The sequence below is a fragment of the Trichomycterus rosablanca genome, chromosome 8 (assembly GCF_030014385.1).
Source record: "Trichomycterus rosablanca isolate fTriRos1 chromosome 8, fTriRos1.hap1, whole genome shotgun sequence".
NCBI classification, from domain to species: Eukaryota; Metazoa; Chordata; class Actinopteri; order Siluriformes; family Trichomycteridae; genus Trichomycterus; species Trichomycterus rosablanca.
The window spans coordinates 30,671,869-30,695,165 of record NC_085995.1 but is presented as its reverse complement, the minus strand read 5'-3'; the positions used below and the strand labels follow the sequence as shown (position 1 = coordinate 30,695,165).

General features: G+C 38.2%; 1 protein-coding gene and 1 long non-coding RNA gene across 4 annotated transcripts in view; one reads left to right on the top strand and one right to left on the bottom strand.

Moving 5' to 3' along the window:
- The window catches only part of map1ab (microtubule-associated protein 1Ab), a 67,126-nt gene that overhangs the window by 11,436 nt on the left and 32,393 nt on the right, over positions 1–23,297 (top strand). The window contains exons 1-2 of one of the 3 annotated variants that reach the window (XM_063000695.1): positions 4,707–5,041; positions 11,059–11,160. In XM_063000695.1, coding sequence (XP_062856765.1) covers positions 4,816–5,041; positions 11,059–11,160 — 328 coding nt within the window. In that variant the 5' untranslated portion in view covers positions 4,707–4,815. Of the gene's footprint in view, positions 1–4,706; positions 5,042–5,073; positions 5,173–11,058; positions 11,161–23,297 lie in introns of those variants that run through there. The other 2 variants (XM_063000696.1, XM_063000697.1) reach the window with 2 other exon arrangements.
- On the bottom strand, positions 1,396–4,707 carry LOC134319495 (uncharacterized). The gene is made up of 2 exons (XR_010013518.1): positions 4,606–4,707; positions 1,396–1,662 (listed from the first exon to the last, which is right to left on the bottom strand). It is a non-coding gene; the product is annotated as an uncharacterized LOC134319495 (long non-coding RNA).

Here is a 23,297-nt window from a genome sequence, read left to right as displayed (position 1 = left end):
CTTTGCCACTTTGCAAAACTTCAAACGACTTTGCATTGGAACAGATTGTTATTTTTTGTCTACATGATGCTGATATAATGCAAACCTACAGTAGCATCTTATGTCCTGTCAAATTGGGAAATAATTGCAGTTTTTATATACAGCCAGCAAGTGGCAGTAGGAGAACACACTTGAGGGGTATTTGTTTGCTGACTCACTGTAATTGTATGGGTAAGATTACTGCAGCATCACAACAGTTTACCAACTGGGAATACAGATACAACTGAATTCGTTCATATCAAAACCTGTTGGGATTCATAATTAATATATTTTGGAATTTAAGACTATGAAACTCAATTTTGTTCTAAAATATTTTTCCTCAATTTAAGACCTTTCTATTACTTCAAATAGAGTAACATTAGATATCTGATACCTGGTGATTGTAGGGACCACAACATATAACTTACATAATATACATAAATTTACATCTTTAACTATCCTGACCCTGTTGGATTGCATAATTATGGTGCAATACGGTTACCCAAGGTTGCTGCGGCATTGCACCACCATTTACTGGGGGCTGATGATCCAGATTACACTAAGAATAAAAAAAGTTTTTAATTTGCATTATTTATAATAAACGTCCTACCAAGTCTGGGATTAACTACAGTTAAAATAAAAACTAAGCTTAAAATAGATATCCTAGATGCTTATGTGTCCTGCAGGTTATGTTGCTTTATTTGCATTCTATAAACCCTTCTATCTCTCTGTGATCAAAGAGTTTGCTCAAAGACTAGTCCTGCTGTTAATCATTCGGTGCTTTCTGAGATAAACATGCATCTTAAAATCTTGTGTTAAGCCAGATTTTCTATTAGAATTTATAGATATATTGTATATTTAGCCTATTATTATCTGCAATGCCTTTGGTCAAATCATACAGATAAGATAATTTAGCATAACAACATCTGCGAGGCACATCTTAGCATTCTTGCCCTTAAACTAGTAGATCAAAGCTGCTTTGAAATTTGCTGCATAACTGAAAGTGTCTGTGGTTCTTCACAAATCACTGGCCAACAGCAAACTGAAAATGGGTGTAACACAGTATAAAAGTTTAGTAAAGAGGAAATGTACACGTTTTAGTGAGGGGGTCAACAGTTCAAAAACTAGGCTGTGACATCATAGAATGTGTTCAGGCTAAGTGATGTGGGCATAAACATTTATTCAGCTATTTATTTTATTTAATTAACTGTGTTATCCTGGTTGGGGACTTTGCAGGGCTGGAGTCTCCAGGATACACAAGGCAGAAATACACCCTGAATAAAGTGTTTATTCATTGGAACATACACACATCCAATTAACCAATTAACATGCAACAGATTCATCGTAGGTCAATACAAACTCACTCTTTTAAATAGATAGATAGATTCAACTTTATTGTCAGTACAGGTACAAGGCAACGAAATGTAATTAGCATCTACCAAAATCTATTCATCTATTCACTCACTTGCATCTATTTACACATCAGTTTACACTTGCCATTCCATCTTCTGCATGTAGATGGGAGAAAACCAGAGTATCCAGAGGACATAAGTTGGAAAAGGAGTATCCGGAGGAAACAAATCCATACAGACAGTGAACACACCTGAGAACCAATCCTATGTCCACTTACTCCACCAGCCGAACCTAATAATCAAAACAGATTTGATTTTTATGGAACATCAAACCACCTTCCAAAATAAATGGATGCCAGTAGATTAATTGGCTGCTTAGATTTCTCACAGATGCTAGTTACTAAACAAATAACTATATTATCTGGCATGGTTAACTCCAGTTACTCTCTGTGTGAACATAGGCACATTCGTTTTTGTCTGTGTGAATTTGGCTATTTCTGTATTTCCCATCTTACAGAAAGTAAACAAGTAGGTAGGTTGACTACGCTTGAAGTTAAGATGTAAGTGATTTAGTAAGAAGTGAATGTGCCCCCATTTCCACTTTTGACCCACTCATTCCTGATCAGATTTGTATTTTTTTGTGTAACTGTAAAGGGTCTTATGGGTAAGGCCCTACCTAATTCACGACCGTGAAATATGCAATTTGCTCTAAAATAAAAAATTTAAGGTTTGTGTTTAGCGATTTAACATTTTTCATTCGCGTAGTGTATGAAATATAAAGCGCAATATGCAATATGAGGCGATCGTAGCAATCATACTGCATCATAAGTGAGCCACAGAAAGGTTTTCGCTTACTAAGCTAACAGTTAGCCCCAGGCCATTCAAACCAATGAGCTAAGGCAGCATAACCCGCTAGCATGCAAGCTAAAATCTCCCTCCGCGTACCGAAAATGATTAAATTGTCACTGACAAGCCGAATTTGCAAATAAATCACAATCATACACCTTTATACAAATTAAAAATCAATGAGAATTTATTGACAATGCACCGCATAAATCTTCGGCGGGAAAAGCCTTGCCGCTAAGGAAGCACCGGACACTCCCTCATTATTCAGTCAGTTTATCACTTAGAATTAAGGCACCTCAGTAGGGAGCATGTTAAGGCATCTAAAAATTCAGACATCTCTTCTTGTGCGTAGGATGACGTAAAATGCGTCTTTGTAGAGCGCTTGCTAGGTTTTTCAGACAGACCCCCAATGTTTGATGTATGTGTTTACGTATCAAGTGCATTTGTCCCTTTTGGTATTCCATAGTCAATAAAAAGTGTGCCTCTACACACAAAAAACAAGCCAGTAAAGTATTGTGCTTCCGATAATTTGTCTATGTACGGTTTCTTTCTTTCTTTATAAACTCAGCAAACTCTAAAGACCCTCGATTACACTAGCAATCGGTTAGACAAAACTGAGTTTGTAAAACTCCGAACTGATTCTGTGGAACCAGCGGGGGGGGGGGGGAGCCCTCCACGACATGAACTCAACCACCCACCCCACTGCCCCCGTTGGCTGCATGTATTAATGCATGTATTATGGCAAGCCAAAAAGGAAATACATAGCAAACAGTGATATATATGAAATAAAACTGGTGTGCCACTTTTGTTTAAAAATCAGTAAAATCTGTGATTTTTAAAAAAACGAGGTCCGCCAAATTAAGCACATTTTGCTGTGAATTTAGTAGGGCCCTAATTATGGGTATTCTCATTTTCCTCTTACCAGTAGATGGTGCAGCTGCTTTATATTTTAAGATGCGATGTGATAGCGTGTGTGATACACTGTGATCAATTAAAACCCACTGTTCACAGAGTAGGCCTACTACAGCCTTGCACCTGGTATGTATAGCGTTTGACCGTCTTCCTTACAGGATTAAGTGTTTAGTGAAGATAAATAACCATATAAAGTAATTGTAACCAGGGCCGGCGCTAGGGGGGGGCTGAGGGGGGCATTGCCCCCCCAAATTGTGTCTTTGCCCCCCCAAGCACAATGCAAGCAACGGCTATTTTTAAAATTATCTCTGAACCAATCACAAAAATGCATTTTGTTTTACAGTGTGAAGATATTTCCTTGCTTATTCCTGATTGGCTCTTTGAGTCATATAAAAATCGGCAGACTGCCCCAAACAGTTCAGTTCGGCAGTATATGTTCTGTTAGTGTGAGCGAGAGGCAGGTATACTGGTAAACACTTTTTTTTTTACAGAATTAGTATTCTTTTGTTTTCTTTATATTTTAATTTCCCAATAATATAAATATTCTCACTCATTCCTATTTCCACGTTTGAATATTCTCAGTCTGTGTGTAGGTACATTTGTCAGCTTTGACTTAAATTTGTATTAAAGCCTTTCAAGAAATAGAGTTGTTCTATTAGTAATGGCAATTTAATTAAGGAGGCGTATTAAAATGAAATACAATTAGATAATCTTTTTTCTCCATTTACATAATCAACATGTATTTTTTAATCATTGGGTTTTAAGTTTAAGTTCGAAAACATGCATTTTTATTTATTTACCTCATACATCACTTTAAGCCAGTATCAATAGCTTGGCTGTCATCATTCATGCACAAATCAAGCCTTGAATATATTTCTGGCTTCAAAAACATGACTATCAACATGCCCCCTCATTAGGTTTTACTGCCCCCCCAAGCAAAGCAGTCCAGAACCGGGGCTGATTGTAACACATTTGCATATCCCCTTTTTTACTCACTAACCTCTTTGCAAGGCGGTGTGTTATTTAAGTGTCTTAGTGAGGTGTTGTACCACCAAGAGTCACCAGAACAAGACTAGTAGATGATTACCTTATTTCCCCAAAAAATATTCCCTAAATTTGTGTTTTAATAATAATGGTTGATGAGTGCTGTTTAACACAAGGGTTCTCAGTATGGGCTCTGTGGGGCTGTAACACATAAAAAAATTCCTTAAAATGACCTTATTCCTACACATTAATGTATGTGTTTTCCAGGTCTGTTACAGTCCAGCTGATATAAAGTTATGTTAGCTGGGCACTAAACTGTAAAGGTCATAGCATATGAATTACATCATGGTCATATTCATCACATTATTCAGTGACCTTTCTTCCTCTTTGGTGGTGGGAATTTTCACTACAGGCTGAAAGGGGCCAGTAACATCAGAGTAGAAATGTTTTATTATACTGATCATGTGAACAGTCAGAATAACGTTGTACTAACGTGCAGTAGCATTTCCTTTAAGGCGACGAAAAAGTACACTTTTTCGAAGGTTGCGTGACGTCGTCTCTCAGATGCGCAGGCATCTCGACCAATCCGGAGCGAGCAGACAGCTCTCCAGCGTGAACGAGTGTTTTCCCCGACCCGGTCCGGTCCCTCCCAATCCTACCTCTGCACCGTCAGCGCGCGGTACTGGAGGCAGCTGCAGTTGTCATGGAGATCGGTTTGGGCCCGTCTTCCGTCTCCATGGCGTCGAACCCTGGTGCCGTTGCCATGGGGACCCGGGCCCGGAACGCGCTCTCGGCGGTGGAAGAGGATGAAGAAGAGGAGCGGCACCGACAGCGTGGTGCGCACCGGGCAAACTTCTCCATGCTGATAGTGATCGGAGAGATTGGCACCGAGCACCAGCTGCAGATAACCAAGCAGCACATCGAGCGGGGTGAGTGTCGCCATCTGTCGAGAACTGCACACTCATACCTAGTGTATCAAGGAGACGCAAAACGCATGCACAAGCTACCGAACACACATGCACTACTGCCTGTCAGACACGTGCAGAGCGAGACGCCACAGGTGCACCTCTCCTTTTCCCCTTTGTCAAAAGTGCCTTTTTGATGTTGTTGTTATGTTTTATGTGAAATCTTGGCAAATGCAAAGACGCAAATTTCAAAGGCTAGAAACTTAGCTTTTCCATGGCTAGGTAGAAATAAAAAATAGTCCTGTCTCGAAATCAACTAACAATGTATTCTCGCATGTGTATATAACTGCAGAGCTAAGAGTAAATTCTTAGAAGCGATGCGTCGAGAATGAGAGTCGACTCTGAAGCATCGGCTTTGGTGAACGTCACAGATTCGGTTCAAATTCAAAATAGTATACGTGTTACTGTATAAAACTGTGAATATTTGCCTCTCATAAACTAGGGAAAGGTTGATGCATGGCCTTGCTGCTAACTTCTACTGCAAACCAGTGGCATGACTAGCAAATTAAAAAGAAAACAAGAAAAACTGGGCCATATTTACAAAATTTTAAAGCATGGCATGAGGCATGATGTTGGATTACTGGATCTACATATGAGCCATTGGTGTAAGTTTGTGTTCGGTCGAAAGTTTTTTGGTACTTGTTTACACAGTTTAACTGCTAGATAAATTGCTATTCTCAATTGGCAGATGCACCTGCTGAGGTTGTAAGTGCATCAGCCTATTTGCAAATTATGGTAAATAAAACTATGCATACACATACAATAAAGTATAATACTTGTGGTTTGTTTATAGTGATTTATAGAGATAGGTTCCAAAAAACTTGAGCCGTTCGGTTTGCTTGTGTACCGGATTGCAGAGATGAGCGTGAATCTTAAAAGAGTCGGTTCTTCGATTCTATGCGTTAAAAGTACAAGTTGACTCTGAAGCTTTGGCGTCGATTCACTGCAATGATTCGATATGGGTTCAAAATATTGTACGTTTAACAGGCGTGAAATTGAGTCTTTACCTCTCAAAAACTTAGTGCATAATGCAACTAAACGCGCATTAATGTTGCTCTTAAGTTCTACTGTGTGTAAAACGGGAATCAGACAGAGTTGGACACATTTGTATGCCTTTTTAAGTATTTATTCATACGGATTTACTGCTTAAGTGATTTCTCTTTACAAATGCCTGGTGCCGCACACACGTTCAATTAATGTTAACAACAGTTGCTTCACCATGTGCAGATCTCTGCAGGGATACATTCAGAGCATTTTTCTGCTGATCATATTCTGCTGAAACAGCCGTCACCGAGTAGTACTTAATATTTGCAGCATTTAAAATTTCAATGTTTAAATATTGGTATGTAAGTATGTGGAATGATGTTATCTGGAGATTTAAATCGATTTAATAAGCTGTGTTTTTACCTGGCAAGAAACGGGACACGTAACCATTTACGTACACTGCGTCGACCTCATGCGACCTGAGCGAGCACTGCGCCACAAACCTGGAATCACGCCCTACTCATCATGCAATGTTTACAGCCAACTGCTTTATCATATGGTGTTTAGATGAAAAAGTGACTACAGTTAGTGTTAGTGCAGCAGTATGGTGTTTGATGTAAGTAATGGCAGGGTGCCATTTATAACCCATTCATTCATCTTTAGTAAATGTTTCATCACCAGTAAGCATTTCTTTGTAATATTTATAAGCATCAGCACATTTCTTAGCCTATTTATATGAAATAGAAATGAAGCTAAGCTCCCACTGAGTTTTCCAGCTGCTAAAGTGTTACTCGTCCTTAGCAGTCAACCAAGGATCACCTAATGTGAATCTTAATGGTAAGTGAGGAGTCAAAAAGTAAGTTGTGTTTGGTAACCTGTTAACATAGACAATCATGTGTCTGTGTAGGTGCCCAGCTGGCTGATAGCAGAGCTGAGATTCGATCTCGACCAGCACATTTCTAAGCCTATTTATTAATATAATTTGAAGTTTTTACTTACATACTATCAATTTAAATCAACTCACTGACATGTTTTTGTGGGAGGTCATTTTGAAATGTACCTCAATATATATTCTTTATCATTTAATATCATTTAAAGTCAGCATATGATAAACATGTAAATGTCCAGTTGTGTTGTTTTAAATCAGAATCAGCAAACTCTTTATAGTGGACTTCTTTTTCTTACTTAAAAACCCTGAAAGGCTAAAGTGTAATCTATTTAATTCAGTAATGGTAACTGTGTCACAAATTGTTAGCCTTGTATACAATTCCTAAAGAGGGCCTAAGATATTCTCACTCACTCACTCACTCACTCACTCACTCACTCACTCACTCACTTACTCACTCACTGTCTAAACCACTTATCCAATTGGGGTCACGAGGGGTGGGTGCTGGAGCCTATCCCAGCTTTTCAATGGGCGCAAGGCACACAGCAACACCCTGGACGGGCAGACACACACACACACACACACACACACACACACACACACACACCCATTCACCTATAGGGCAATTCAGTGTCTCCAGTTAACTTGACTGCATGTTTTTGAAATGTGGGAGGACCTTCTTTCTGTGAGGCGACAGTGCTACCCACTGAGCCACCGTGCCGCCCCTAAGATATTCTACAAATAATAAATGATCAGTTCTAATAATCTATACAATACTATAAGCAGTATTTCTATAATGAGATTTTTTGTTGTTGTTGTTTTGACTGTTCTTTATGTATATCTCCTGTTTGTCATCTTTAATATTATTTAAATGGCCAGCATCTACATACATTTCTGCTGGTACTATTAAGTATTATGTAAAGCACATTTTACAAACTTATGGTCACTTCACAACAGCAGTATAGTAAATAATAATAATTATGTGGAGAGGACCATAAAAACCTATAAGACAGAAGAACAGATACTTTTTGAAAAGAAACGTCCTCCAAAGGGACTTAGTTAAGGAAACACGCACGGTCACAAAGTGTTCCATAATTTTGGGTCTGCAGCACTAAAAGTTCTGCCACCCATTGAGGAGAGTCTAGTATGAGGAACAGTGTTGGGTGCAAGAGGGTATGTAGGGAAGCAGGAGCTCTCCGAGATATGTTGGGGTCAGACCATGAAGTGCTTTAAATGTAAAGAGTAATGAGTGATATTTTGTATGTAATTCGAGAGAATTTTGGATGTACTGAAGTTTATTGATTGTTTTAGTTGATAGGCCACAAAATTATCATAATCAATACAGGACAATTTGATAGGATGAAGCAATATTTTGCCATCAGTGGTAGTGATTAATGGCTGCAGACGGGCAATGTTATGAAAATGGAAAATGCAGATTGGGTTATTGATTAATGTAAGTCTTTAAGGTGAGTGAAGAGTCAAAAAGTATGAAAAGTGCTTGTGTTTGGCTATATCTGTTTTGTTTGAAACCTTATATTTGAGATTACCTACCTCTTTAGTAAAAAACCTCAAAGGAAGGGATGAGAACCAAAAAATGTGTTAAGGGTGGCAGCGGGTCATTGGAGTAACTACTTTCTGATTTGTTGAGTGAGCATCTTAATGGCATCAGCTAGACAAAACAGGCTATCTCACACAAAAATGAACTTGCATGACATTAGAATTATGTATAAAACAACTAATCTGATTTGTTTATCTAAATTAGATTTGTAAGTGGTAATAACATAGACTGCTGGTCAGTCCCACTACTGAACTTTTCTGATCAATTTTTTGTATTAGTTTTTACCCAAACGGCCAACTGAAGCTTATATCCCTCTCTAATTACCGCTGCCACACCCACCCCTGATTGAAGGGGCTGAGGCTGTCATGCGCCCCCTTTGCACTTGTGTGGCTGCCAGGGGCGGGGTCTTACAGAGAACAGTGTTGTGTGCAGAGAGCCATACATTGCTATCTGTGATCAGCTGCTTCCTGTGCAGGGGTCTCGACCGGTCAGCACCAGCAACAAGGAACCCTGTTTCAGTCACTGCCCCTATATAGACACATAGCCAATCATGTGTCTGTGTTGGTGAAGTTTTAGGTGATGATTTAATTTGATCCTCTAAACTTTTAGGTGATGGGTTCAGATTAAAGTACAGAGTTCACATTTTGCATTTAACGCCATGATTACGCAATAATGAGGTTCCATAAATATTTTATATGAAATAGAAATTAAGCTAAGCTCCCACTGATTTTACCAGCTGCTAAAGTGTTACTTGTCCTAATGTGGATCTTAATGGTAATGGTCAAAAAGTACAAAAAGTACTTGTGTCTAGTGATCTGTCAACATAGACAATCATGTGTCTGTGTAGCTGCCCAGCTGGTTGATAGCAGAGCTGAGATTCGACCTTGACCTGAGCACCCAGTACTGAACTTTTCATGTGTTCTTTTACACAATGAATACATTTGCATTCTTGTCCATTTGGCTGAATAGCACAACTTACTAAATGCTAAATAATCATTTCTTGTCATAAACTCTGCCCATCAAACGCCCTTGTTCTCTAGTTTAGGACAAAGCTTAGTCTAGGTAGAGTGGATTGATTACAGCACATAAAAGTGTATGTCTGAATGGCGCCGGTGTGGAGAACTATTCTTGGCTGTGTAACAAAAATGTCCTGCTTGCTTGGCCTCTCACAGCAGCTCCAGCCACTAATTTAATGTTCAGAACATTTGCCTCTTGTGGAGGAGGAAATACAGGCATCTATTTTTGTACAGCTAAACATTAAACTAACATTTACAACTTTTTACATCTTTTACATCAGTTTCTGCTGCTTGCAATTCTGGACTATCAGTTCATTCATTAGTTATGCTGATGAGACTTACTGAATCTATTTGAGCTATTTGAGACTAATGTTTACAAAGCTATGACTGTATTCCTTTTATATGGTAAATAACATTTGAAACAGACTAAATATTCTCAACATCTCGCCTAAATTTTCTTCTATGTAGCTTAAAAAAAAAAAAAAAATAGCCTTTAATAACTTAGCAGTTTGGTAAATTAGCATTTTTAGCACCAACACTACAGACAAAACAATACAGTACAATATTTGCTAACAATGACAAATATTGTCATATTTGTCCCCCCCACCCAAAAAAAACAAAACAAAAAAACCCAGCAACATTAAGGGACAATCTGAAAATATCAGAAAAAAAGGTAGTAAGATGTAATTAGTAGTTCACATTTTGCATTTAATGCCATGATAACAAAATAATGAGGTTCCATAAATATTTTTATAAAATAAAAGCTAAGCTTCCACTGATTTTACCAGCTGCTAAAGTGTCACTCGTCCTCAGCAGTCAGCCAAGGACAGTCACCTTAAAAAGCTTTAAAGGTTTCATGCTTGCTTAGTATTTAAGTTTACCTTTTATATCATATTCTCTATGGGTGGCACAGTGGCTTGGTGGGTAACACTGTTGCCTCACAGCAAGAAGGTCCTGGGTTTGATTCTCTGGTAAAGCGGTCCGGTCCTTTCTGAGTGCGGTTTGCATGTTCTCCTAATGTCCATGCGGGTTTTCACCGGGTGCTTCAGTTTCCTCTCACAATCCATAGACATGCAGTCAGGTTAATGTGTGTGTGTGTGTGGGAGAGAGGGTGTTTGCCCTGTGATGGACTGGCAACTTGTCTGGGGTGTTTCTTACCTTTTGCCCAATCAATCGGACCCACTGCGACCCTGAATAGGATAAAATGGCTTACTGTAGCTCATCTGTTATTCTGTACACTCTGTCACCCCTTTTTACTTCATTCATCAGCTACAAAGTGTTAAGAGCAACGAATGGACTCCAGTCAGTAATTGTTTATCCACTAAGTACATCTATATGGTATGTTATGCTCATAAAATGGCAATTGAATGTAATGCAAAATAGGTATACCTAAGAAAGTGGTTGAGTATGTACACCACATTGTCCAAAACCAGAAGAACATGATAGTAAAGTGGAGGTAACATGTTATGTGTCTGCAGCGTTTGTACAGCTGCTTTGTGTCTGCCGTGTAAAATTGTGTATTTCTTTATGATTGCAGGAATCCGATCCTGGAACATCAGCCTTGAAGAGTGTGATCTTGACAAGCAGCTTCAGCTCTTTATATCCAGACACTCTGCCCAGTTCTCTGCAGATGTCAGAGGTCAGTCACAACATAGGGGAGTCAACTTGGTCTTCATTGCTTAATTAAAGATGTAATGTTAAAGAGGTTATGATTTATTGAGTTTTATGTCACATAAATATAGTATTATGCATAAAAATACCCCAAAAGGAAACCCATAAACAAATGTAGAAAATTTATTTTGTATTTTAAAACCATCAAAATAATATCAGAGTGTTATTAATACTCAGAAACCACACTAGTGCTACACTATATCGCCAAATTATGTGGACCCCTTTCCTGTGGTTTGGCCACAACCAACAGTTTGCAGAAGACCCATTTCTCTTCCAGCTGTTCTCCTGTGCACAAAGCAAGGTCCATAAAGCCACATTTAATAAGTTTTGTGTAATGGAGCTACTTTATAATTATATTCATGTTTTAAAAAAAAGTTGGGTGTCCTTATATATTTGAACATATAGAGTATGTTTGCCAACTTTCTACCATACAGATATGGGACACCTTTATAATTTGCCATGATAAACCGTAACAAGGGATCAAGAGTGTGACAGGGATCAAACTTGCTGTTTCCAGTGTTAGGCCTTACTGTTGTGCTACTTAAAGTACTAGATACAAACATTTGAATACTGTATTATTGTAATTGTAATACCCAAATCATATAGAGCTTTGTTTACAGATATTACTGTGTCAAGGTTGACACTACAGTGAAAAACATGACTTTACAGCTGGTCTATGGCATGAATTGTAAACATAAACAGATTGTGGCTTCTCCTCCATCTGCTCCGGGAAGGATCCCTGCATACAGCAGCATAGCACCACACTGCCTTCCATAGTCATTAAAGCACTGCATGAGGAGGAGGTGCTGCAGAGTCAGTCCTACTCCACTGCTGCAGTGTGTGTGTGTGTGTGTGTGTGTGTGCGCGCGCACTGGGTTGTTTCTGAGTATTTGAGCTGAATAAGGATTTTCTCAGGCAGGATGTAAGGGCTCAGGTGTTTATGTCAGGACTTTACATATGGCTGAAAGCTTTTTATCCACTTTGCAGATTCTGTCACCATCACATGGCTACTTGATTCATATGATCCTTATATTCATATGAGAGATTGTGGTAAGGTACAGGCTAAAAATAACAAGAGATTGCATTGCACTACTGATTTAACCCAGAATTTAATCCAGAATTGTTTATTTGACTACAGTAAAGTTTTTTGTTTTATTTTTACACTTTGGCCTCACTGAATCAGCTTTTGTAATGTAATTGCATTGCAGATGACAGTAAAACATTGTAAAAAATTAAAGTCTGAGTACACAGGTAATTTGTTAGGTTATGTGAAGGTAAGGCTTGGAGCACTGCAGCATTGCTTTCACTAATGAAAATGAATGTAACTACTGCATGTAGGTGATATTGATGAGAAACAGACATTACTCAAGTATGAGTTTTGTTACTTAATTAAATAAGAGGTCTAAGTACTTTTGTGAATCAGAGATTTCAACCTTTGTTCATTTATTAATTATGTTTGGTTAATTAGGTGTAGATTGATGGATTAAATGCCAGTTATGTCCAATCACATCTCTTAGATATCACAGTATGCATATAAAGTATTTTTGATAAGCTTAGTGCTATAGTTACTTGAGTCTGACCATTTGTAGGTTATTACTTGGGATGCATTTAAGTCTGGCACACTTGAGTCTTAGAAGAAAATATTGTTTTTGCATCTGCCTACCCTGTCCTTTTACTGCAACATGTATATTATATATATCAGGCATAACACTTGTTTCTACACTCACTGTCCATTTTACCAGCTCCACTTACCATATAGAAGCACTTTGTAGTTCTACAATTACTGACTGTAGTCCATCTGTTTCTCTACATATCTTTTTAGCCTGCTTTCACCCTGTTCTTTAATGGCCAGGACCCCCAACAGGACCACAGAGCAGGTATTATTTAGGTGGTGGATCATTCTCAGCACTGCAGTGACACTGACATGGTGGTGGTGGTGTGTTAGTGTGTGTTGTGCTGGTATGAGTGGATCAGACACAACAACGCTGCTGAAGTTTTTAAATACTATGTCCACTCACTGTCCACTCTATTAGACACTCCTACCTAGTTGGTCCACCTTGTAGATGTAAAGTCAGAGACGATCGCTCATCTATTGCTGCTGTTTGAGTTGGTCATCTTCATCAGTGATCACAGGACGCTGCCAACAGGGCGCTTTTGGCTGGATGTTTTTGGTTGGTGGACTATTCTCAGTCCAGCAGTGAGACAGTGAGGTGTTTAAAAACTCCATCAGTATTGCTGTCTTATCCACTCATACCAGCACAACACACACTAACACACCACCACCATGTCAGTGTCACTGCGGTGCTGAGAATGACCCACCACCCAAATAATCCTGTGGGGGTCCTGACCACTGCTTCTATATTGTAAGTGGAGCTGATAAAATGCACATTGAGTGTAGAAACAAGGAGGTGGTCATAATGTTATGCATGATCGGTGTATATATTTATATATAATGGTTAGAAACAATATTAAACAGTATAATTTAAATTACTTAAATAAATACATCAGTGCACATATAATGCTCAAGAGATTAAACTCCAATTGTCAAAACAATAAATGTAAAAAATACACTTTGTTGCATGTGATTTAAATGATTTAAATAACTAAATGGCTTTTGTCTGGAATACGATTTTATCTTAAGGTGGACCTGTGCAATAAAACTTTTCATTTGATAACACTGCAATGAATCAGCACTTAAGAGCTGTAGTTGAAATGCATGATATGTCGCCCTCTTGTGGGAATATTGTACACAGTGCAGCAGAATCTCTGAGATGTAGGTGCAGTATGTTCAAATCTGGTCCTACAGATTTAATGCTTTACTTCCAGCTGTTAACAGCGATGATCTAACATTAAGCTAACATATTTGCTCCAACTAATGAAACAGCTTATGAATAAAGCTTCTTAAAGCCTGGGGGTCAGAAGTGACTCAGTAAAGCAGTAGATATAGAACACAGTTGGACATCTGCTCTATATCATGTAAGTAATGTAATCGGTATCACTGTAATGTCTGTCTGTCGAATTGTTAACTCAGTCTAAACTAAAATAGATGAACAACTATACAGCTAATAGCCATTTAAAAAATTTATTAATTGATTAATTCATTCATTTAAATTCAGTGATCACTGTACCTTGTTCAAAGTTGCTATTCTTCTGAAGCCTTGGAAAAACCAGGTGCAAGCCTGGAATTTACTCTGGACAGGGTGCCAGTTCATCACAAGGCATAACAGAAACACTTGCTTATGGAGGGGGAGAGGTTTTGGAAATGCATTTCATTAGTTCAGCATAAAAAAAGAGTTTTTAAAATATTCTTATACGCAGTTATAGAGTTCTATAATTGTCTGACGTTATGGCTTGGCCTAATCCTAATTCATTGTTACAAATTATGTTTAGCCACTGCTGGTGACGTCTTTGTGCCCATATCAATAGGGCTAGTTTGACTGCAAAAACCAAGAACCAGGTCTACCATGAACTAGAACTGAATTGATAACACTGCAGTCAAGTGAGCTTTACATTGCCATGGACTTACATCAACAAAGGCTTCTATGCAAGAACATAATTATCTGTATCTTAAGGCTTGACTGATGTTTGTTGCTTATTACATGGAAAAAGAAGAAGAAGCAAGAGTTTATAATAAAAAACACTTTTTTTTATTTCTAATGCCAAGCCATTTTCCCATTATACCATTCTTTTGGAAAGGGAAAGAAAATTAAACTAACAACAGAAAATACACAGGTACTTGATAAATAAAACTAAAAATAGAAACAAATCATGAAATAAATAAAAAAAACTTAGGAATGTACTATCACTAACACAGTTTTTCATCTAATCCCCATGAGATCTTAGACAGAAGGAGATCACGTCTACCTGATAAGATTGAAGAGCGTGTGAACACATAATGCCAACACAGCATTAAGCAGCTATAAATATTACCCCTCCCCGACTCTCATATGGAGTGAGTGTGACCCAGATCAGCAACAAATCTCCTGCATTTTGTTTGCCCAGATATTTCTCTTCTACCTCTGGAATTTCCTGTACACCTTTAATGGACCTAAAGAGGCATGCAGATAAAACTGAGGAACACTGATCAATAAGGCTGGTTTTGCTGAATTGCTATTCTACCAGCTCCTCTTGAAAATGTTTCGGATGTGCTCTGCATAGAAGTCTTGGATAATGGAAGAAAATCAAGTGCCTGAATCAATTGTTTGATTTAGCAAATGACTTCCAGCCAGTCCAGGCACTTTATGGTCAGTTACAATAGGGGCAAGTTTGATGGCAACTTATGTTGCTACTTAAAGCCTATTGGGTATAAGCCTATACCCTTATGTCAAGGGTTTTAATAATGTAAGTTATTCATATTTATTGTTATTATTATTTATTGCAGCTCTGTTCAAAGAGAAATAATATTTTGACCTTATAAATAAGGCCCTACCTAATTTACGGCTGTGAAAATCGTGTCACGGACCATGAAATGAGCCGTTTCCCATGAAATATGCGATTTGCTGTGAAATTCTAAGTGTAAGGTTTGTGTTTTAAGCAATTTAACATTTTTCATTTGCTAGAGTATGAAATATGAGGCGCAGTATGCAATATGAGATGGTCCTAGCAATCATACGGCAATTAAGTTAGTGTAACAGACTTTTTTGTGGTGTAGTGTGCTGACAATGTTTAAAAAAATACTACTCAGGTAAATGAGTTTGGAAAACTCCCAACCAATTATGTGGACACAGAGGGGTGTGTGTCTAAAAACGAACATCATTCAATTTATGAGTGTTATTTAATGACTGCTGTGAAATGTGGAACTTTTTTAAAGAATCCGTGAAATCTGCTTGTGCCTTTAAAATCACTGGTGCAATACGTTCTTTTCCCTTTAACTCTGTCGATGTTGCATCATAACATACTGATATTTGTATGGATGAAATCTTTTGGCTTACTGATATCTATCATGTTACTGGAATTAAATGAGAAATAAGAAATAATTTTAGAAAATGAAACCCTAATAAAAACCCTGGTTTTAATGAGTTAATTGCCATTATTTTATGGCGGCAAATAGTCCAGATGGAGGTTGTTGAACGAGGGCAAACACAGAGTCATCACTCATTTGCTATCTGAGTTGATAGCTATTCAGCCATGACTGTTTATTAAAATGTTCCGTCTGTGTCATCAGTCTCTGGCAGCTTTTATTCCCGGAAAACATCTTGTGAGAGTGAAAATAAGCATTTCACCGGTTTTGGTCCAGAAGACTGCACATGATTGATTGCTAATAATGTGTGGCTGTGAGCAGATATCCTAACTGCTGGAGTTTTTAAGAAAGAAAAACAAGCCAGAAGATACTTTTGAAAAGATTTGAACACCCAGACGTGTTATACTGAGTTTTATATAAAACATTTCAATATTTTTATGAATTTATCTTCATGTAGAAGATTAAGTGAATTTCCTTGTTTCCAGCTTTTTCCTTCTTCAGTTCTCTGCAGCATCGAGCATTGACTAGCACAGGCCTCAGGAGTGCATTTTCTTAGTTCCTGCTAATCTTCTAACCAAGAATTTGTTCTTGGGACCATTCCACATCTGATGGTGTGGACGTTTATATAATATTTATAATAACTCCTAATTTTGTAGTATATTACGACTGAGTAGTGTTGGTGGCTTATCTGTACCCTGATATACAGAACTAGTTTAATTGGACCTTTTAGACTGCAATACACATGACAAAAGTAAAGTTAAAACACTCTCTACAGATCTCAGAAAAAGATTTTTCAACAGGACAATGGTCCAAAACAAACTGGTTTCTGATTTGCAAAACCAGGCTTTTGGAATAGCTTCAAAGTCATGATATGAATCATATCAAGAATATGTGGGTTCTCCTAAAAAGTAACAATCTATATCTATGTATATTTTTTTCCCACAATAAGCTATTTGAACAAAGATGTATGTGTTTCAGTCACTCAGTCACAGAAAAACAAGAGAAATAATTAAGGCGCAGTGTTAGCTTAGTGAATCAGTTACTGGACTAGTGATCAGAAGATTGCTGATTCAAAACCCACCACCGGCAAGGCCCACTGCTCTTTAGCATGGCCTTTAACCTTGAATTGCTTACACTTTTTTATCCACAGTTTTAAGTAGCCTGCTAAATGTAAATTAAAACCCCAATAATGTCATTACACACATGGTTTCTACATAAAGTACATAAAGTTTTGACATTAACTGTTATTGCATTGCAGGTTTAACGCTGCTATACTTTGACCACAGGGGCACAGTCATGTTAAGTTGGAAGCATATAATTTCCTTTATGTAAATGATTTATTACATCAGTTAGCGATTGTTGTAGCTAAAATGCATGAATTTATAAATTAGACGGGGTGTCCCAATACTTTTGTCCATATTGTGTTAGTGTGATTTATTGGAGTGAACTATAGAGGTATTTTACCCTGTGGATTGCTGATAGAAAATGTCTTCAGGGGCTGTAATGAGTACAAAAAGAGGCATGTGCTTGTAGAGATACTGTCAGATCACCTTCAATAAGGCTATAATCAGGACATTGTGCACCTTAATTTATACTGTCTCATTTTCTCTTGCACTGTTTTACAGTGACTCACTAAAATATAACTTTGAACAGGGCCTTAAGCTCAACCTATATGTCACTATAGGTCACACAACTGGCTAAAATCAACCTTCATCAGCGTAATCTTAAGTAATGTATTTATAATGCATGTGCTGCTTTAATAGTTTATTTATAAGTAAGGCTACTACTGGTCTGACTCCAGTGATGACTTTACACAAAAGTAGAAGACTAAAGTCGCACTGACTGCAGTGGTTCTAATTTGCTGTGTCATTCTGCCTTACTGGTTTTTAAGTCTCTGTGTTGCTGATATCATGTTCAGAGATAAGTAGTATGGATCAGCCTCAGAAGGATTATGCAATAATCTTCAAGAGCTCTTCTCAGACATCTTCCTGTCTACGTTTTCCATATAAATGGTTTTAAACAGTATCAAGAGGCTGAGAATCTCTCAGCAACTTCTGAGACAGAAGCCTGGGGGGAAGATTTGAAAATTGTGGGATTCTAATATAACAGTAGCTTAACATGAATTCTGAGTCAGATGCTTCTGAAGACTATTGTGCTAGAAAATCCAGTTGTGTGTGTGTCTGCTCTTATCTGTTAAGACCCATCTCCATTAGACTTAGAGACTTGAGACTTTGAGACTTAGAGATGTGTTAACTTGTCCCCCACATGTGTATTATATGGCCAAAAGTATGTGACACCCCTCTTAATTATTAAATTCATAAATTTGCTAAAGGCCCTTTCCTGTTTCAGTATGACAGTGCCCCTGTGCACCATAAAAGTAGCTCCATAATGAGTTTAATAAGATAAGCTCGGGCAGAAAGAACAACTTTAATTGTCTTAAGATGCTTTTCCCCCATATCTCAGCTTAGTTTAAAAGCTAGATGTCAGAGTGCAAGTGCAGTCATTATAAGGCACCCCTGAAGCTGAGCCATTCAGTTGGTAGCCCAGAGCTCTACCCACTAGACTACCACTGTCCCATGTGGAGGAACACAACTAAAGGTCTTGAAACTTTAATTGCAAGCCACGCTTTCTCATCCAACATCAGTGTCTGATCTTCCAAATGCTATATTGACACAATTTAAAATCTTGTGGAAATCATTTCCCAAAACCGTTATATCTGCAATGAAGAATGGGTGTGATGTGATGTCCAAAAGCACATACTTCTGGCCATATATTGCATTTGAGATGAATTAGAAATTGCTTTTTAAATTATTTATCAATTGCAAAAAGGTGCTGACAGTGTATTTATCAGTATTTTTTTCAGCTATTTTAATATTCTGTAAAAAAACCTCTAAATACATGTTTTCACTTTTAATCAAATTCACAGCATAATAATGTGTACAATTTGTGCTTGGGTGGTGCAATTATGTTATGTATATAATGCTTTTACTCAGGTTTGAATCCCAGCAGTGCTATCGGCCAGCCAGGCATCTACACAGACATAATTGGCTATGTCAGTTATGGCGGAAGGGGAAATGGTTGATGCTCTGTAATGAATTGGTGACCTGACACCCTGTCCAGGATAAAGTGATTGATGAAAGTAAAATAAAATGTATACAAGGTGTATGTAAACACACAAGGATATATACATACACGGATATACAAAGGTACATATTCAAGGGTTATATTGTGACATTTATGACTCCATAAAATTAATGTTCCAAGTGCAGACTTCCTGGGTAGTGAAGGTGAACATACATAATGGGGTGTGTGAATAATTTAGTTTGGAAATTGATATCACTGCGGAATGGTTTTGAAGGCAGGCTTTGCATCACTTGCTCAAGGTCCCCTGGCATTGATTTTCCTACCAAACTTTGCATCATTTACGTGCCTGTGAATATAACCTGCTACAAAACATAATCTTACCCCTGTTGCTACATCAAGCAGGAACTGGTGACACTGTGTATACGGGTGCAGTGTTAGATTAATGTGGAAACAAATAACCCACTTAAGTTCTGATCAGTGTTGATTTACAGAAAAGTACACAGAACGTTATAGTTTTTTGCTTTGTTACAAATAACAGTTTTATTTTGGCTCTGCACAACTCCAGGGACCTGGTATAGAGTCTCATCTCTGCCTGCCGGCTGGGCTGAACAGCCACATGAACAACGATTGGCATGTTGTTCAGATAGAGGTGGGATATTAAAAGCTGGATAGGGACTCTCTCATAACTAATGCAATTATGATCTCTGCTGGCTGATTGATGGTGCCTGCAGAGATGGAAAAAGAGTGCTGTCGGGTGTGTCTCTACGTACACAGTGCCGATCTGCACTGCACTCGTTAAAGGTTTAGGTGACAAAATGCATACGGCTGCTGCCCAGGTGTCGGAAATGGTTAGCTTAGCGTGGGGTAGCTTAGTTTTCCTCAGTCAGAGCGGGGATCGGCATTGGTGGAGAGGATGCATGACGCAATCGGGCAATTGGGCGCGCTAAAAGGGAGACAAAGGGGAGAAAATGCATAAAACAAAATATAAAAAAAGAATTTGATTTTAAATGGGTATAAATGACATTTTTACACATCAATCTACACTTAACATGTTTGTGGAGTAATAAGCTTAAATTAAATGGAATTAAAAGCTATTTTTTAATTCTATTTAGACCCTAAATTCAATATTGTGAGAAGCTCCTTCGGCAGTTAAAGTTGCTAGTCCTTTTAGATACACCTGGATTTGAATTGTTCGTTCTATACTTCATGGCAGATCTTCTTAAGCTTTGCCAGATTGGATGGCTAGCATCTGTAAACTGATATCTTTAGGTATCTCCACAGATGTTTAATGTAGCTAAGGTCTGGTCTTTAGCTTGGCTACTCCTGTAATCATAAACTTGCAGACAAAGCCACTCCAGTGTTGTGTTGCCTGTATAATTTCGGCCATTGTCTTGTTAATAGGTGAACTGTCATCCCAGAGTTTGTGTGCGCTCTAGAGAAGGTGTTCTACAAGAATGTTTTTGTATTTGGCTGCATATACTAGTCTTTCATTCCTGGTTTTGCTGGCAGTATTGAGGTTATACTGAGAATCTTATATAATCATAATAACTGATATGTTCCAGAGGGAAAGGACAGAAACTATGACTCAGCTGAATGAACCGGCATGGCATTAAAATCTCTGCAACAAAACAGCTGTCTTTAAATTAGGTTTCTTATCATACCTGTTGCCAGGCCCAGAGCAAGCCCCTTATGTATGACACACACACACACACACACAATTACCTCTAGAGACAAATATACAGTGGGGTCAAAAAGTATTTAGTCAGCCACTGATTGTGCAGGTTCTCCTACTTAGAAAGATAAGAGAGGTCTGTAATTTTCATCACAGGTACACTTTAACTATGAGAGACAAAATGAGAAAAAAAAAATCCAGGAAATCACATTGTAGGATTTTTAAAGAATTTATTTGTAAATTATGGTGGAAAATAAGTATTTGGTTAATAACAAACAAGCAAGATTTCTGGCTCTCACAGACCTGTAACTTCTTTTTTAAGAAGCTCTTCTGTCCTCCACTCGTTACCTGTATTAATGGCACCTGTTTGACCTCGTTATCTGTATAAAAGACACCTGTCCACAGCCTCAAACAGTCAGACTCCAAACTCAACCATGGCCAAGACCAAAGAGCTGTCGAAGGACACCAGGAAGAAAATTGTAGACCTGCACCAGGCTGGGAAGAGTGAATCTACAATAGGCAAGCAGGTTGGTGTGAATAAATTTAACTGTGGGAACAATTGTAAGAAAATGAAAGACATACAAGACCATTGATAATCTCCCTTGGGGTCAAGATCTCATCCCGTGGGGTCAAAATGATCATGAGAACGGTGAGCAAAAATCCCAGAACTACACAGAGGGACCTGATGAATGACCTGCAAAGAGCTGGGACCAAAGTAACAAAGGCTACCATCAGCAACACACTACGCCGAGAGGGACTCAAATCCTGTAGTGCCAGGCGTGTCCCCCTGCTTAAGCCAGTACATGTCCAGGCCCGTCTGAAGTTTGCCAGACAGCATATGGATGATCCAGAAGAGGATTGGGAGAATATCATGTGGTCAGATGAAACCAAAATGGAACTTTTTGGTAAAAACTCAACTCGTCGTGTTTGGAGGAAGAAGAAGAACCCAAGAACATCATACCTACTGTGAAGCAGGGGGGTGGAAACATCATGCTTTGGGGCTGTTTTTCTGCAAAGGGGACAGGACGACTGATCTGTGTTAAGGGAAGAATGAACGGGGCAATGTATCGTGAGATTTTAAGCCAAAACCTCCTTCCATCAGTGAGAGCATTGAAGATGGAACGTGGCTGGGTCTTCCAGCATGACAATGATCCCAAACACACCGCTCGGGCAACAAAGGAGTGGCTCCGTAAAAAGCATTTCAAGGTCCTGGAGTGGCCTAGCCAGTCTCCAGACCTCAACCCCATAGAAAATTTGTGGAGTCCGTGTTGCCCAGCGACAGCCCCAAAACATCACTGCTCTAGAGGAGATCTGCATGGAAGAATGGGTCAAAATACCAGCTACAGTGTGTGCAAACCTGGTGAAGACTTACAGGAAACGTTTGACCTCTGTCATTGCCAACAAAAGTTATGTTACAAAGTATTGAGTTGAACTTTTGTTATTGACCAAATACTTATTTTCCACCATAATTTACAAATAAATTCTTTAAAAATCCTACAATGTGATTTCCTGGATTTTTTTTTCTCATTTTGTCTCTCATAGTTGAAGTGTACCTATGATGAAAATTACAGACCTCTCTCATCTTTCTAAGTAGGAGAACTTGCACAATCAGTGGCTGACTAAATACTTTTTGGCCCCACTGTAAACTTGCTAAACTGCATACATACATACATACTGTATATTCAATGTTATAGTGTAACGCCAAGGACTTGAAGTATCTCCAACATCCATGCAGGTAATAGACAAAAACATATATTCTTATAAGCTCAAGCTCAACTTTGAAGGAAAGGCATTTTCAGGCATTACAGTCCACTTTTACCATTCAACTACTCTTCTTTTTTTTTAAATAAGCTTTATTTCCATGTATTAAACATTTTTGTTTAAGCCATTTCATACAGCATGACATTTAATTCATACAAAAGAGCTCTAAAATTGGACAGACTGCAGCTGATTTTAAACAAGTTAAATTACTTATTAAATACTCATGTATTCAATTAAATGTAAATTAAATTCACAAAATATACAGTGTATCACAAAAGTGAGTACACCCCTCACATTTCTGCAAATATTTCATTATATCTTTTCATGGGACAACACTATAGACATGAAACTTGGATATAACTTAGAGTAGTCAGTGTACAGCTTGTATAGCAGTGTAGATTTACTGTCTTCTGAAAATAACTCAACACACAGCCATTAATGTCTAAATAGCTGGCAACATAAGTGAGTACACCCCACAGTGAACATGTCCAAATTGTGCCCAAATGTGTCGTTGTCCCTCCCTGGTGTCATGTGTCAAGGTCCCAGGTGTAAATGGGGAGCAGGGCTGTTAAATTTGGTGTTTTGGGTACAATTCTCTCATACTGGCCACTGGATATTCAACATGGCA